This window comes from Podarcis melisellensis (assembly GCF_964234715.1).
Source record: "Podarcis melisellensis genome assembly, contig: HAP1_SCAFFOLD_74, whole genome shotgun sequence".
Classification (NCBI taxonomy): domain Eukaryota; kingdom Metazoa; phylum Chordata; class Lepidosauria; order Squamata; family Lacertidae; genus Podarcis; species Podarcis melisellensis.
The window spans coordinates 208658-226618 of record NW_028113121.1 but is presented as its reverse complement, the minus strand read 5'-3'; the positions used below and the strand labels follow the sequence as shown (position 1 = coordinate 226618).

Below are 17961 nucleotides of genomic sequence, written 5' to 3'. Positions count from 1 at the left end.
AAAACAGGATTTCAAATAAAATCTGGGAAGTGGAAGATACAGCAGCCAAAGAGAAATCAACATATGAAGCAGGAATGATGATTAACGAATGATACAGAATCTCGCTTATCTCTTGTTCTAAAAAATATGAGGCTTTTGTAACTTCTTTTAGAAACTGATGGTTGATGTGCTAAAGATCCCTGGAAGCACTTTTTGTTGTCAGTCAGATGGAAACCAGCAATTCTGGTAATGATAGGGGTGACTATCTATTCCCCAGGGTGCCCCTTGTTTTTGAAGCTGCATTTTTATTGAACCTGTGAGGAGTCCACCCACTTCGCCTCCCTGGAGTCCTACAACTCATATTTTCTCTTTTGAAGAGTAGTTAGGAATATGTGACACGTAGCTCAGTAGGTCCAAGCTGCCTCTGCTCATGTTAGAGTAAATTTAACTACACATCCCTGATATTGGGCATTGCCCAACAAGTCTTCATTTTTGCTATAATGTGAAAGCCCAGATTTTAAGGTAGAATCACAATCTGAGGCCCAGTTTCATCATGATGATGGGAACATCTCCTTTAACAAATCTGTTCTAATATTGTTTGCCTATAATATCTTATGGTCAAAAGAATTCATTTATGCAGTATTAGTAATATGAATGATGTAATAAAAATGGGGGTCAAAAGGTCTGGGGCCCAAGCATCTTCGAATCTATATTTTGACCATATGCAGGTGTGTGGAAAGGGCTTTATCAACTGGATTTTCAAATACAGATAGATAGCCGTGTTGGTCTGCCATAGTCAAAACAAAAAAAAATCTTTCCAGTCCCCACCTTCTCACTATATAGAAGGGTCTGGTAACTTCTGTTTCAGTGTATCTGAAGAAGTGTGCATGCACACGAAAGCTCATACTAAAAACTAACTCCAGTTGGTCTTTAAGGTGCTACTGGAAAGAATCTTTTTTGTTTGGATTTTTAAAACCCATTAAAAAATATCTTCAGGACCTACAAAACTCAATATAGTGACAAGTGATGGCTCTATTAGTTTTTCAGTCTAGATTCTTTCTCAACTTTGCTACTCCAAATCCCCTGGGAGGTCATAGAGAGCCTGCATATGCTGAGGGAACAAGAAAACTCTTTGTCTGAAGTCATCTGTGGAGACACCATCATCCAGCCTGGACACCGAGGTCCATCTCCAAAGGCCTTCTGATGGGTCCCGGTCTGCAAGAAGTGAGGTTACAGGGAACCAGGCCTTCTTGGCAGTGGTGCCCTCTCTGTGGAACGCCCTCCCATCGGATGTCAACGAGATCAACAACTATTTGACTTTTAGAAGACATTCGAAGGCTGCCATGTTCAGGGAAGTTTTTTATGGTTGATGTTTCATTGTATTTAAAAAAAAAATCATGGGAGCTGCCCAGTATGGCTGGGGCAACCTAGTCAGATGGAAGGCATAGATGATGATGATGATGATGATGATGATGATGAAACAAGGAAGCCATCCAGACTGGTGTTTTATTGTAGGGGTATTTTGTAACACGTTCTGTAATAGTGCATTATTTGTATCTCTAGTCTGCTTCACTGTTTTCTGGGATACTTTGCCTGTGCAACCAAATTATTGCAGTAGCGCAAGCAAAGCAGGACACAAATATACCAAAACATTTATGGAATAATAGGTTGCAGGAAATTATGTGATATACACTGATTGAAAGTGAAGCTATGACAACCTTAAATATTTTGTGGACATGATGAGCATAAATCATCAAGATGTCCGGAGGGGCCAAGAAATATGAATACAACAGAGAGGAAAAGAAACGAGACACAAATTTATCAAAGATCATGATATTTCTCCATTTAATGTCAGTGAAGGATATGCCCCTTATTTATTTTCTTCCCCTTGTTAGGCTTTCCTTGTTGTTCAGGTCAGACCTCAGCACAATGATGTAGCATTTAGGGAAAAAGATGCAACCCAGTAACCCAGCACCGGAGGACAAGATGGAGAAGACCTCCACGGCTACCATGTATTTCCCTTTGGTGCTCAGGTAGGTTGGAACAAAGGTCAGCCAAACACTGCAGAAAACCAACATGCTAAACGTGATAAATTTGGCCTCGTTGAAACTGTCAGGTAACTTTCTGGCCAGGAAAGCCACAAGGAAACTCACAACGGCCAGAAAACCCATATAGCCCAAAGCACAATAAAACATGGCAGCTGAACCCTCATTGCATTCCAGGATGATCTCACTCTTCAGTGAGTGCATGTCTGTATCTGGGAATGGAGGGGAAGCACTTAGCCAAAGGGTGCAAATGCCCGCTTGAATGAAAGAGCAGGAAAAGACCACGCAATTGGCCAGCCCCTTCCCCACCCATCTCCTCATTCTGGATCCTGGCTTGGTTGCCATGAATGCTAGAACCACGGTGATGGTTTTGGCCAGAATACTGGAAAGGGCCACCGAGAAGACGATGCTGAAAGTTATTTGTCGGAAGAGGCAGGTCCCTTTTCCAGGCTGACCAATGAAGAGCAAGGAGCAGAGGAAGCAGAGAAGGAGGGAGATGAGGAGGAGGTAGGTGAGGCTGCGGTTGTTGGCTTTGACGATGGGAGTGTCCTTGTGCTTCACAAAAGTCGCCAGCACGAAAGTGGTGATTAGGGAGAAAGCCAGAGCGGAGACAGCTAAGCTGAGCCCTAACTTTTCTCGGTAGGAGAGGTAGCTCAGCCCCCTTGGAATACACCCTGTTTGGTCCTGGTTTGGGTAGTTTTCTTCTGCACACTTGACACAGGCATCCATATCTGGAGGGGGGGGGGGAAAGAAGGAACAATTAAAAATGTCAAGATGATGTCCTACATCTACCTGAAAGAATCAGTTATGGCAGGCAGTGAAATTCCTCTCCTCTCTCTCCTTTCCCCCTTTCTTTAACTTTCTTTGGGTTTCCTTTGCTCTGGGCTGTTGTTGGGGGATTGTGCACACATGGGGGGCAAATGGTTGGTGGGAGGATCCTGAGTGAGAAGCAGGGAAGGGAAAACCTCCCAAGGTGAGGGACTGGGAAAACCAAAGCTCCCAGGTGAGAGCTAGAAGGGTCCACCACTATCTGAGTAAGACCAGAGTCAAGAGCAGCTTTGGAGGGAGGACTTTGCATTTTATCTCTATCTCTTTGTTTTCATGTAGAGTGGCTTCTTTTGACGTGTTGTATTGTGAAAAAGCTTTGAAAAAAACTTATTTTAAAAAGAAATGAAAGTGCAGACGCAACTGATAGACTATATGGAACTGGCTGAGATGACTGGCAGAATCCGAGACCTGGGAGAAGAGATGGTAGAAGAAGATTGGAAGAAATTCAAGATTTATCTACAAAAATATTGTAAACTGTATGAATGTTGAAGGATGCTAGAGTATAAACAACTTGGCACCATTAAGCTAGATGAAGTGAATTATGAAGATAAGCTAAATTTAAGAAAAGATAAATATTTGGAAGTTTTAGGTTATATTTAATGTTTTATGATTTGAATAAAAGATATTTAAAATCAGAGATATAACATTGGAAAATTAGATAACAAGAATGGAAACAAGGGGATAAATTTGCTGGACAAACTTTATAGACAGGAACGCAGGAGCGGGAGATGTGAGGGAGTCCAAAGAAGTTAAGAAAATTAAGTCAAGAGATGTGTTATATTGTATTGTTTATCGGTATTGTAATCAAAATAAAACTATCAATAAATATTTTTTTTTTTAAAAAAAAGAAAGTGCTGTTTGTGTTCATGCAGTTCTTTGACCAACCACAGGACATTCATGATTTCAGTGAGAAAGTCTGGATGATGCTGAACTGGTCTACTAGATAGTTTTTCCATGAAATAGTAAATTCTGCTCTTGTTGAAAACCCTGAATGCACTAGGCTGTTGTCTTCTTATCATGATTATGATTATGATTTTGTTGTGACTGTTCCTGTTGTTGTTGAAAGTTTCCATAAATTTAACTTTATTCCAAAGGGGAAAGGAAAGTTTGGTGAAATTTATGTGAGTGTTGTGCAGGACTTTTGTTGGACATATTTATTTTTCTAGTTGCTGGGGTTTTTAGATGTGCTTTCCTTTCTTCTACAACCCTTCCCACATACCTATGCTTACTGAATACCCATAATACCCTCAGCTGAGCTTTATTTGAGATACCCCATGATTCACCTGGCAGCTGTTCATTTTGACTGAAATATTTTTACTTCCAAAGAAACCAGAAATACATTTCTTAAGGTAAAAGGAAGAACTTGTTTTTAGCATACAGCCTGTTAACATTTTGAAGCACTTAGCATTCAAAGGCAGGAGAAGATGTCATGACAAAAGATCTTTTCAAATAAGGAATTGAGAGCAACCAGGGAGACTGAAGGAAATGGTAGAAATATTTAATGGACTTAAAAGAAGACCTACACACCCCAGACCCATGGCCATGGAAGGTGGGAACTAGCATCATAATCTCTCTTCCAGGATTGTCCTATGATTTATTGGGGTAAACAATACTTGCCAAGTATAATTTGTTACATGTGTTCATGTTGAGTAGCATCACCTATTTTTCTAGGAAAAAAGTATTGCTCCTACCCTTCTGGTTAGAGATGGTCCCTTCTGGACATGGAACACAATCATAGCAGCAGAATTTCTCTCCCTCCTTCTTTTTCCTGCTGTAGCCAGGATAGCAGTTGTCATTGCACACAGAAACTGGCAGCTTCTGCACCAAAAGATGAAAGGAAGATTAGCAAGAGCATATTATCCGTCATTCGAATGTCGCATGATTAGGATTATGTGCTGAGGAAAGTGAGCATGCAGCAGTCAGCTGTTCCAGCTTTCCTCCACATGTTGAGGGCTGGATATCTGTAGCAGGGAGTGTCCTCTACATTTATCCTTTTTCAGAACAGTTTTAGGACCCTGCATTCAGAGCTCAGCACCCGGAGGGAGACAGGGATGGTCCTGATGGAGAGGCGACAGTCAATAGCTCCCCCTGTCAGATCACCCCACTTGTGTCAGGAGCGAGCGCCTGAAGAGGGCTGGCCTACCCTAAGAATGAAAGATAGTGGCATGCTGAGTCCCAAGGATGTGGAATCCTAGCTGGCTTCAGAAGGAAGCCTGGGCTGATCTGAATAAAGCATTGCAGAAAGGTTTATGGAGGCGAATCATATTCTCTGCCTCTCTCCAATGTCGTAGCTCAGCTGCTACCTGTGCACTGAACAAATGCTACCTGAAAGGAAGGTGCCATCTCATCTTCTCCCCAGAGTGAGATGTGAAGGACTGCCATCCTCTCTCCATCACATTATTCTCCAGTATTCCTGCCCTTGTCTTCATAGCAGGTTAAGGAGCCAATGGCCTATAGATAGCAGATGCTCATGGAGCCTGGCAGCTGTGAGCCCAGAACCATGAGAGACAACCAGGAAGTCATGGGCCCTCACATCATCTGGGCTTTGGACAGATATAGCCTTTCTCACCACCCCTCAGCATCCCTGAACAGAATCCCTTGGTGGCTCTGTGGGGCTCAGATGCTTTGCCACCCAGAGGCCCCTTGATCTGATGGAGATGGTGCAGAGGAGGAATTCTACCTGCCAAAGCAGTCAGTCCATGTTTTGCATCTATACTAGGGGAAATTGAGGAAAGGGGTAGGGTTTTCTTTTTTTTTACGATAATAAAAATATTTTTGGTAACAGGGAAATATTCCTCAATTGAACCATGTTGCTTCTGTCCAGAGAGAGTTTAAACAGAACAAATTCATCTGAACCGATAAGGCCCAAAGCTTAGCAAAGTTCTTTTATTGACACCTAATGAGAATGAAAGATGGGCGGATTAAGGTGGTACTTCCGCTGTATCTTACTCACTTTGGGTTGGGTTGGGCCAGGGGGGTATTGTTTTTGCTTGTTACTTTGGTATTACCAAGGAAGGGCAGGATAGAAATGTAACCAATAATAATAATCATTGCTGGGGAGAAAATGCCAGGATGGAGGGCGGGGGCTTCTCTTCATGCCTCAGGTTTCATCCCAAGTCATGCTTTCCATGTTCCCCCCACCAGCCCTGCTCTGCGCCTCCTCAAGCTCTTCTGCTTGGCTAGAATGTGGCCCTGAACAGCGATCATCCACCTTGCTTGCCTCTGTGGAGAATAGAGAGAACTACTGGGATGTATCCAGAAGCCTTTGTTTTTGGAATCGCTGGAATGTAGCCTATTCAACAAAGGCCAGAAATCAAGCAATTAAAGAAAAGATTATGTGGGATTTTACCAAAATTAAATCTGGAACACAATAAGGAATTTTCAAAAATTTTGAAGCCGATCTCAATACCTGTCCTTCAGGATTCAGCTCCCAGATACTGGTGCATTTTATGACACCTCCCATCCTCCTTGATTATTGGCTAACCCGCCTGATGATGATGGGAGTTGTAGGCCAACAACCTTTGGGACCCAAGGTTGATTTTCATGGCAATATCTGATCTCTCACACAGCTATGTCTCACCTGATTAAAGCTTTTATGCCACGCAATCTGATCATCATGAATGGTTAACTCTTTGCCAAAAGGAGCCTGAGGGTTCAGTTTTCCAACTTTGGCTCTAACCACTGAACCATTGGGGTAAATCCTCCAGTTTGTAACATCGAAACCTACAACTAATTCTGCATTTTCATTAAAGTGCACACGATCTCCAGCACTGTTATTGAAAACGATGCTCTGTAGAAAATGATGGACCTGGATTGAAGGATAACACAAAAAAAGGACAACCATTTCACAAAGGGACATATGTTGCTGCATTAGAACTTCTATAAGCTGCAATTGATTGAATTGCAATTCAGCAACACATGGAGAGCTGGGCGTTCCCCACACCTGGCACAGGTGGGGGCTTCATCCATTGGACTGTCATGTCCTACTCTTGAATTGTTCATGATATGGGATCATTTGATTTTTCTTTTCCTTTCACTGCCTCCACATGGGTGGCAGATTATGACTTACAAACAATTCACTAGACTGCCATTGCTTATCTTATCCAAGTGGATTTGCAAAAAGAAACAAAAAGAAAACTGCTCCCACATGCCTCATTGAGAGCACCCCCAGGCTCCTGCTCCCAGGTCAACGTAAAACTCAGTTTGCTACCAACTTTGTGTTCAACGAGCCTTCTATAGGTTGGTGACACCATCCCTCTAGCACACTCTGCACCTAAGAGTATAAATGGTTCCCACATTGATCACACTGGCCTTTATAACTTGGTTTCCAATTCAGGTATCATCCCATCTTTTACAACAAGAACAGGCTGCATGAGATCATGAAGGAAACTGGAGGGGTGATGGCTCTGGGGCTAACAGTACTGCTCTGGGTATCCACACCTTAAACATAGTTATAGTAAATCTCAATTTAAGTTTATGACACATGCTAAGTGGAAGTTTGTCTGTTCAAGTTGCACTCACCGCTTTGAAGCATCTTTTGGAATAAATGAATTTAGGTTTGAAATTTAAAATGCATCATCATCTAGGTAATCCTATACCAAGATCTCCCAGAATGGACAGGGTTGAGATGCAGTGGATCTCTGGCTGAGTTGGGTCGTGGCTGGTACAGCCTGGCTATCCCAGTTTACCTTCCTCATCCTACTCTCAACTGGATGTGCATCAGGGTCTCATCCTGCCTCAGCTGAACCACACCCAGACTTCTCTGATGTCTTAAGCCCTCTTGCAGCAGAGCTTGATCGTTTGCACAGCAATACAGTCGGGATTAGGCTGTGACGCCACTCTTAGGAATCCTTTCTGGGCACTGCACCACCTCTCCCCTTTTCACCCACAACTAGACCGTCTTTAAAGGAAGCACAGAAAGGGAGGAAGGCCCCCTGCTTCAGCCTGCTTGCCACTAATGTCTGAACAACAGCAACTTCATTTTTATGAACATTTGTAATGGAAAAAAAGAATGGTTGTCAGATTCCTTTGCCTTTTGGCTTATTGTTGTGGGAAAGGCTAGACAGGAAGGGCTTCAACTAAAAATGTTGATTTGCACAACACTATCATTTTAAAGACCATTATTCACCCTGTAAGCGAATAACTTGATTTTCTTCCTTACCTTTATTTCTGGATCAAATGTCAGCCAACCTTTAAAAAAATGTGTTGTGACTTAATTACCTGCCATGGTTCCACATTCTGAAATGCCATTTTTCGTCCTTCTTCCAATCTTCTATGCATGGATTTGAATTGGAATATAGCATTCAGAGCATGTGCCACAGCATAGATAGCATTGTAGACATTGTAGCTGTGGCCAGTCATTTTCATTTCAAACAAACCTCCAGGCAGACTCTCCAGATTCTCTTCCCCAGTGCAGGTTTTATTCTCCTCTCCTTCCCACTCCTTGGACATTGTTAGCAAACAGCCAAAAGCCTGTTCCCAGAAGTCTTGAATAAAGCCATCTCTTTTGAACCACGAAGGTCTTACCATCTGAAGGAACTTTTGGAAACCCTCAGGCTGATTTGAGTGAACTGTGAAAGATATGGAACCATGGAAGGTTTGTAAATCCCAATTCTTTTGAATAGAGTGTGATGCAAAATCCCAGTGAGATGTAACAATCCAGACTTTTCCAAGAGGTGGCAGTTCCATGAATGGTGCTACAAAGAACAACATTCTCAAAACCTGAAAGGATGGAGGTTCTCCATATACAAAAAACACACTGGCTTTCTCTCTGAAGACAGTTGAAAAGTATTCTACACGTTGTAAAACATATTCTATCATCTCATCCACATAATTCCATTTTGGTATTCTCATGATGAAGGCATAACAGATGCCATTTTCATCAAGCATTGGGACCATTGTCTGCAAAAACTGGTCCCCTTTGTCATCATCCACAGCACCAAGCCCAATCCATGTCCATCCAAAATGTTTGAGTAACCGCACAACCCCGATGTGCTGTTGGGCTTCATTTGGGACCATCTGGTACAAAAAGGGGTATAAAGTGTTGGCATGTTGTATTGGCAAAAATGATCCATAAGTGAGCTGGAAAAAAATGCACAAGTATTCTTCACGTGGTCTTCTCTGTTTTGCCACCAAACCATTTAGCCACTGTCACGTCACGTGACCCCCAGAGGTTTATACACTCATACCTCATGTTACGTTTGCTTCATGTTACCTTCTTTCAGGTTATGTCCCGCGGCGACCCGGAAGTATCTGAAAAGGTTACTTCTGGGTTTTGCTGCTCGCGCATGCCCCAAAGTGCAAAATCTCTTGCTGCCACTATCCGACTTTAGGTCCATGAGACAAAGGGGGAAATCGGGGAATAAGACAAGGCTTTAATATTGGGAAGGAGGCAATTAGTGGGCCAAGTGAGTCATTGGTTTGAACAGGGACTTGAGGTGGCCTTAGGACCATTGCTGATTCTTCCAGATATTTGGTTGTCCTGGGTTTCTCTACAGGGCCCCACATCTTTCCCTCAGAAGACTTCTCCCCAGCCTCTGTGTCCCACAGCATCCTGAGAGTTCCCAGCTCTGGAGTAAATCATGGATAAAAATCTTGAACCGTATCTAGAGAGTGACAAAGCCCTGAGCCACTTCACTGCAAATTTATCTCAAGTCTGATCAGCCCTGTTTACAAAGAACTGTGAATAAACTTGATAGTATTATCACTTGGACTGTATTTAACCAGTTGGCTATCCAAAATATTGCAGGCCATGTTTTTGAAATCATGATATTGTGCCACAACTCTGAACTATCTGTACTTGCTTGCACACAGCTTACCTGTGGAGTCTTGTAGATGGCTGAAATGACGGCCATGTTGGCAGAGATTTCAGAGATGCATCCTCCAATGAGAGCTATCAGGTTGTTGTGGTTGTGACACTTGAAGTTGGGGACAAAGTGACGCTGTGCAGAAAAGAGGCTGAGGGTGGCCTTATAGGTTGTCTTTGCAGTGTAGTAGCTATTGAGGGTGTGAAATCCCAGCGAGAGATTCGATAAAATGTTGGGATTTTCATTTATCTCTTTGACAGCAAATGCTAAGGCCAGGATGTGCTGGTAGTTCTTTGGCACTGAGCTGTAATAAAAGTAGTAGATGACACAAATAGTGAGAGAAGCAAGAAAAATATGTGTGTCCTCTTCATCTCTCAGCTCATCTTTCAGTTATTACAATCAAACAATAAATAAGATGAAATTGCATCAAGTAAGTAAGAAGGGATTGTTTATTATCTGGAAATAGCAAGGTAACTGAGGAGCGTTTCCCACTTACAATATGTCTTATGACCAATTTAAAAATCACACGACCCCCCTCCCCCAATATATTACCTCTACCTATTTAAATGCACCAGAAGAGGAATCCAGAGAATATTTCCAAATGCTCCTCTCATACACATACTCTCATCAGATTTGATTGTGGGTCCAATGTATTTACAGTTGTAGCAACTCAGTGGAATTGGTCATATGTAATCTGGAGAGGGCTGAAGGATGGACAGGATGAAATCAAGAGGAAGGATAGAATAGGGTGGTATGCCTGGACCAAAATAATATGAATCGAAAGTTTAAAAGACCAAGTGACTGAAAGACAATGGGATGGGATACAGATGAAGGCCAAGGATGGTAGGGAACAAAGAGTAAGAAGAAGTAGTGTGGAGAAAAAGCTCAATGGACGTACTGAAGATCCTTACACTTCAATGACACTTGTGTGAGAAAACTCACTAATGCTTTGTGCTAACAGTATAATGCAGAAGGCTAAATAGATATGAACAAGCTTCTGACACGACACTTTTCTCACTCCCAAAATGAACAGTTTTCCTTAAAGACATATTCCCAGTAATTATATTCTGAACATACGTTGCAACAAGTGTTTGTGTGTGTGTGTGTGTGTGTGTGTGTGTTTATGAGAGAGAGAGAGAGAGAGAGAGAGAGAGAGAGAGAGAGAGAGAGAGAGAGAGAGAGAGAGAGAGAGAGAGAGACTTACATGGGCTCATCAATCACAATCTGTGTCGGCTGTTCCATGAAAGAGAGGAGATTGTAGAGCAAGAAGACCTGAGAAACAATTTCACTGATGACCAGGTCTCCCGGCAGGTAAAACTCATGAGGAATAGGGAGAGGATCGTCGCGTATGCTGCAATTCATGGAATATGCCTGGCAAACACTATGACACAGCAGCACAAGCAGCAACATCACAACCAGCAGGATTCTTCTGTGGAAAGGGTCTTCCCACGAAAAGCAGCCTCCCATGTTTCCCTGCAGAATTGCATGTGGTTCTGATCAGGATTGACTTCAGCAGGAGCTAGCTTTCATGAAAATAATCTGGATCAAATCATTTTTCTGTTGACTTTATTCTTTAGGGGTGAGTGGTAGTTACTTAAAAAAGGGAAAATACCTCATACACAGCTAAAGTTATCAACGCCCTGATGTGAAAGCAGGCAGAAAGGGTAAAACTCTGCAAATCAGTTTGTGCAAAGGAACAGAAATAATGCCAAAACAGGATTTCAAATAAAATCTGGGAAGTGGAAGATACAGCAGCCAAAGAGAAATCAACATATGAAGCGGGAATGATGATTAACGAATGATACAGAATCTTGCCTATCTCTTGTTCTAAAAAATATGAGGCTTTTGTAACTTCTTTTAGAAACTGATGGTTGATGTGCTAAAGATCCCTGGAAGCACTTTTTGTTGTCAGTCAGATGGAAACCAGCAATTCTGGTAATGATAGGGGTGACTATCTATTCCCCAGGGTGCCCCTTGTTTTTGAAGCTGCATTTTTATTGAACCTGTGAGGAGTCCACCCACTTCGCCTCCCTGGAGTCCTACAACTCATATTTTCTCTTTTGAAGAGTAGTTAGGAATATGTGACACGTAGCTCAGTAGGTCCAAGCTGCATCTGCTCATGTTAGAGTAAATTTAACTACACATCCCTGATATTGGGCATTGCCCAACAAGTCTTCATTTTTGCTATAATGTGAAAGCCCAGATTTTAAGGTAGAATCACAATCTGGGGAAATTTGAGGTTCAGTTCAATGGGGAAATTTGAGGCCCGCATTGAAGTAGTCCAAGCGGGAGATAACCAGAGCATGCACCACTCTGGCGAGACAGTCCGCAGGCAGATAAGATCTCAGCCTGCGTACCAGATGGAGCTGGTAAACAGCTGCCCTGGACACAGATTTGACCTGTGCCTCCATGGACAGCTGTGAGTCCAAAATGACTCCCAGGCTACGCACCTGGTTCTTCAGGGGCACAGTTACCCCATTCAGGACCAGGGAATCCTCCACACCTGCCTGCCTCCTGTCCCCCAAAAACAGTACTTCTGTCTTGTCAGGATTCAACCTCAATCTGTTAGCCGCCATCCATCCTCCAACCGCCTCCAGGCACTCACACAGGACCTTCACCGCCTTCACTGGTTCTGATTTGAAAGAGAGGTAGAGCTGGGTATCATCTGCATACTGATGAACACCCAGCCCAAACCTCCTTCATCCCCCCCCCCCCCAATGTGAAGGCCTAGAGTTAAAGGTACAGTCACAGCCTAGGGAAATTCCAGGTTCAGATGCATCGTGATTATGGGTTCGTCTCTTTAAATTATTTGCCCCATTTGCTTATGCAGTATTATCAACATGAATGTCATCAAATAACATCTATACATCATTTTCATATAGTTTCCCCTCAAACCATAACTTCCTGTAGACTTCAGGTCTATATTCCACAACCGCTCCCATGTCGACATGAGAGAAGCGGAGAAAGGACTGTTTCGCTGTAGCTGCAGCAGCATCTTTTTACTGCCCTCTCTCCAATTACCTCCCTGCAAGCAGGAAACTGGGGCAACGGCTTGGCCAGCAGACAAGTGGGATCAGTGGCGTAGCGTGGGTTATCAGCACCCGGGGCAAGGCAAGTAATTTGCGCCCCCTAACCCATGGATTTGCGTCCCCTAACCCGTGGATTTCCCTAACCCCCAGATGTTGCGCCCGGTGCGCCCGGCCCCCCTGCATCCCCCACGCTACGCCACTGAGTGGGATCCAAACTGGGAGGAGGTCACTTGATGCAGCAAGATAGAAGGCAGAGGAAGGAAGTTCCGTGCGTGTCATCGCAGGCTCAGAAGGGCCAGGTCCCCCCCCCGGGGAAATCAGAGCCCCCTTTCTTCGATTTCAAGGGGGAATAACTGTCTGCTGAGGTCGGGGCTCCCCCCTTCGCCCACCAACCTGCATCCCGAGGAGGCCTGGCAGCCCCCCAATAAGGAGACCCCCCCAAAATAAAAGCCTCCTCCAGCCCCCAGCTCCCCTTTTCAAGAAACATCCCTGGTGCTGGTGTCTGAGGAGCCCCATGCACAAACACACGGGGGAGGACAGAGAGGAGCCCCCGCAGCCCATTCCCTGCAACAGACCCCTCCCCTCTTGGGAAGATGCACCCCCCCCCCCGCAAAAAAGCTCCCCTTTTCCAGCTGCTCTTTTCTGTCAGTCTCCGGCTGAGGCTCCTGCCTGGGGATGGCTTACCTGGAGACAGGCAGGCTGGTCATTGCCAGGGCGCTTGTTCACTGGCCGAGCTGGGAGGGACTTTTCTGCTCCGCCAAACCCCCCCTGGCCGCCCCCGCCCCCCACAGCCCCTTGGAGGGCGAGCATCCAGGAGGAAGGGGCAAGGGACACTTGGGCTTGAATCGCCCCTCGCCCGCCTCGGCCCAGGAAGAGCTGCAGAGATGGAGCCCAGAGGAGGAGGAAGAGCCCTTTGCTGCCTCTGGGTGACCCCCCTCCTCGCCCCGCCAAGGGCCTGATCCCTGAAAGCTCAGGGGGCGAAGGAGGGGGGGGGAGATGTCTGGGGAGGGGTCCCCGCAAAGAAGCCTGGCGGGTTAGGGGAGAAAGATCGCGCCCCTGGGCGTTGCTTGTGGGCAAAGGTGGAGAGGTCTCTCTGGCTGCAGGGAGGAGAAGCCCCCCCCCCGACAGGTGCAGAACCCGGGAATACGGAGGGGTTGGGGGAAGGAAGGAAACACGAAAGGGAGAGGGGTGCAGGATCTGACCCCTCAACTAGCCTTTCCTGTTGGAAGGAGGGAAAGGGAGATAAGACAAGAGTTATTCTTTCCCCTTTATGGGCTCTGCTGCCACAGAGACCTGCTTGGTTCAGAAACCTCCAATGTTCACACCCAAAAGGCATAACCCCCCCCCCCCGTCCCTAATGCCCCCAGAAAACTCTCTCTCCTCCCCAACACCACAAAAGGCGGAACCTGAAAACATCACGGAGCAGAACCCTTGAGGACTCGGAGGAAATCCTTCTATTCTTGGTTTCATTTTGCGGCAAAGAGCTCAGGGCAGAGTTACATCCTTGCTATATTCGCAATCACCCTGTGAGGAGACATGGATTGGTCTATCGAAGGATTGCTCTAAATTTCTATCTGCCAGAGTCACCCCAAATGCAAATCCACCCCAGGATCACCTTTTGGGGCTGTTGCTGCTGTGAAATGAGGGTGTGTGTTTGGGAACAGAGAAAGTCCTTCAGCATCGCCTGAAGTTTTAATGCTGTTGGTGCTGAGGATGAATGCTTGACTGTGAGCAAATATATGTTTTAAACTTACTTTTCAGCCTGTAGCAGGTTTCTTTGATAAACTGGGGGGAACAAAGGGGGAGATCAGCCTAACAGCTAATTGCTATGTTTTCAATTTATAGACTGCTTAAAATGGGTTTTAATCCCATTTCTTTCTCCATCTCCTTCCTCAGTTGCTCCTTCAGCCACCGTGTACCCAGAAAATGCCATGGAACTGCGGGACTGCTTTGTGGACGAGTTCTCTACCAAGTGCTGAACATCACCTGGCTGAAGAACAATGAGGTGGTCTCTGAGGGCATGGAGGAGACAGACTTCTACACCAGCATGGACAACACTTTCCGTAAGTTCTCCTACCTCCCCTTTGTCCCACAGCAGGGAGACATCTACATTTGCCAAGTGGAGCACTGGGGCATCCCAGAGGTAAAGATGGAGAAGATCTGGCGTAAGCACCGGACAGGATTGGGGCTTTTCTCTGGGATTTGAACTCACAAACCCAGATTTTTGGCTCATAAGAAGCAAGTTCTGATTATCAGAGCAATTTATTCAATTGAAGTATATTTGCATTTTGCATAATTCATTCTGCTCTTTCTAGCCATAGGACAAAATAAGGTGCTCAGCTCCCTTCAAGGTATTGTCCCTCAATTTAACTTAAAAGTGTATATTAAAGGGTGTGGGGTGAGTGTGTCAGGACTCCTGGGTTCTTTCTTTTGCTGAACACACAGAGAGAAACAGAGTCCCTCCTTAGCCCTGTCCTCTCTCTCTCTCTCCATCCCAGTTTCCAAGGCACCCTCCCCCATCCCAGAGACGATGAAGAATGTGCTGGGTGCCCTGGGCTTGGCCTTTGATATCCTTGGCATCATCTCTGGCACCATCCTTTTCTTCAAGGCCATGAGGATGAACGGTCACAGGGGCCTCTTGTGAGTTGAACCCGTTTCACTTCATGGGCTCAGAGACAAATTCAAGGGAAGCCAAAATAGGGGACAGCGGCTTTGTCATAGCAATGGGGTAGGGTGGGCCTCATCCTGCCCAGAAGCTGCTCAACCTCAATACTCCCAGCTCACAAGCTCCCTTCTCCTTTCTTTTCAGATAATGGAGGATTTGTTTCCCGACAGCCTCTTCTGCAAGGTCCTCTCAGCTCAGCTCCTTTGGCTCTCTTCTGATATAAATAAGCTGGAAGGAGTTGCTACCTCCATGTGCAGCTTATTCTTAGAAGCTTTTCTGATAATGTGTTTAACTTCCGAGAACAATAATGATAGCCATAGATCTTAGGCAGACTTACTGTACATTACTTTTCTCCCTTTTATGTTTCCCTCTTAACAAAGAAATTGCTCTCAGACTGTTGACAGCTCTACTCCGATATTTTTTTTTTTACAAGGGGAGGCCATCAGCCATAAGGGTTTCTAATGCAAAATCTGTTTCCCAATGTCTCTATGCTTCAAACGTCTGGTACAATGGCTCATTTCCTAAGTTGGACGGGTTCCAGGGAAAGTTTCTTTGGTCCCTATTACAGGTCCCAAACTGTGTCCCAAATTCAATTCTATTTCTGGAAACAGGTGAATGCTTGGTGGGCTGCCTCGAGATACTGGCTCAAGATCTCAGTATTCAGCCTGGGGAAGGGATTATTAGTACATTTAACCAACGAGAAGTTTCAGTTACAGATAGGTAGCCGTGTTGGTCTGCCATAGTCAAAACAAAAAAAATTCCTTCCAGTAGCACCTTAAAGACCAACTAAGTTAGTTCTTGGTTGGTCTTTAAGGTGCTACTGGAAGGAATTTTTTTTGTTTCAACGAGAAGTTTGTCAGCCCATGGCTGAAAACCATGGCCAGTAAAGCTACCTTGACTGGACTGCCATCATCCCTCTTATATCATCTGGGTTATGACACTCCCCTTGAATCCCTGAGGCAAAGGCTTTGAAACATCTCACATAGCGACCTGCAATCCTGATCTTATGTAATTTGTAGCCCAGTTGCAGCTGGAAGTCAATACAGGTACGACTTTCAGATATCCTGATACCTTAGGAATTTGTCTGTACCTACCTATCTGCATTTATTTACCAAAGCCAGACTAAATGTATTTCCCTCAGAAGTTCTAAATGGCAGACTGAGAGGCATCCCCTATCAGAATAGGCTTTGTTTACCTTCCCAGGACGTAATTGTATGAAGCATATCCTACTGCATTGTGGGCAACATGAGCAAGCGAGGGGCCAACTCATCAAACCCTTACTAGCAAATTTGCAGGGAAAATCTAAAGCCTCCCATATTAAATATCTTTTGGAAGGCAGGTCAAATGATATTACACTGGCCGTGGCAAAGGTTCTATCAGAGGTTATAAGAAACAAAGATCATTATGCCCTAGATGAAACAAAATGACTGCCTTGGTGCTACCATCTGTCTGTCTGGTTGTTTTAACTGTATCTAGTTTTGAAATTGTTTTATGGTTTATGTTTTATGGGACTTTGGATCGCAATAAAGTATTGATTACAGTGGTACCTCTGGTTAAGTACTTAATTCGTTCTGGAGGTCCGTACTTAAACTGAAACTGTTCTTAACCTGAAGTACCACTTTAGCTAATGGGGCCTCCTGCTGCTGCCGCGCCGCCGGAGCCCGATTTCTGGTCTCATCCTGAAGCAAAGTTCTTAACCTGAAGCACTATTTCTGGGTTAGCGGAGTATGTAATCTGAAGCGTATGTAACCTGAAGCGTATTGTCAGAGCCACCCGTTTGGTCCCAGCTCACAAGAGACCCAACTCCGATCCGGTTTATTTACAGAAAGTCTTTATTGAAGATCATGGTTGCGTTTACATTCCATCTTTGTGACTCTACGTCTGTAACGTTAGACCGCTGAAGTCCCCTCTGAATCTGTCCCGCCGAGGCACCAATTTAAGAGGCTAGTCCTGGACCACCTCTTCCTCTCCTTCCTTTTCCGCAGGGTCTTTCTGCCCCCCTGGGTTCCCCCTCGCCGGGACTCGCCCGAGGCTGAATCCTCTGACGCCTCTGCCCCCCTCCTTCTCGCTTTGGGGCCGGGCTCCTCCCCAGGGCTCTCCTCACTTCCGCGCGCCTCTACATTTGAACTTGGCGCGCGTACGTTGCTTCTGACCTTTCTCTCGACCGCTACACTGCTCCCTGTGCTGCTCTCCACCCCTTCCGGCTGAGCGCCCTGCTCCGATCTCCTTCCCCTGTCTCTTTCTTGCTCTGCTCCCTCTGACACACTGGTAACTCCACCCCCTTCACTCCGTTCCGGCTGAGAAGCCGGCTCCTGTCTCCAACTCCCACTGGGGCTTCTCCCTTCGCTCCCCTGCTCCTCACTGCTTCCCCCTTGTCCCCCCTTTGGTCTGACCAGGGGGGCCCCCTTTTGGGAGTCCTCTGACTCACTGGTCAGACTCATGGACGACCTTTGGGCATCGTCATCCTCCTCCTCATCTCTCTGGGATTCTTCCCCCTCGCTCTCTGTCTCCTCCCCCATCTGCTCTTCTCTCCCTGAAACCCTGACACGTATGTAACCCGAGGTACCACTGTATTATGTTTTTATATATGTTGGAAGCACCAATAGTGC

At 45.3% G+C, this 17961-nt stretch overlaps 1 protein-coding gene and 1 pseudogene across 2 annotated transcripts; one reads left to right on the top strand and one right to left on the bottom strand.

Moving 5' to 3' along the window:
* Positions 1–1499: 1499 nt before the first annotated feature.
* LOC309362390 (vomeronasal type-2 receptor 26-like) lies at positions 1500–12600 on the bottom strand (the record flags this gene model as incomplete). Its single annotated transcript, XM_081931739.1, has 5 exons — positions 1500–2755; positions 4544–4670; positions 9671–9962; positions 10863–11009; positions 12554–12600. The coding sequence occupies 5 exons, from the start codon at positions 12598–12600 to the stop codon at positions 1854–1856; spliced, it is 1515 nt and encodes a 504-aa protein (XP_081787865.1). The 3' UTR covers positions 1500–1853.
* A 6-nt stretch (positions 12601–12606) lies between these two features.
* On the top strand, positions 12607–16053 carry LOC309362389 (HLA class II histocompatibility antigen, DR alpha chain-like; annotated as a pseudogene). Its single transcript, XR_014173301.1, has 4 exons — positions 12607–12637; positions 14584–14852; positions 15186–15327; positions 15497–16053. The product of XR_014173301.1 is annotated as an HLA class II histocompatibility antigen, DR alpha chain-like (transcript).
* The last annotated feature ends 1908 nt before the right edge of the window (positions 16054–17961 follow it).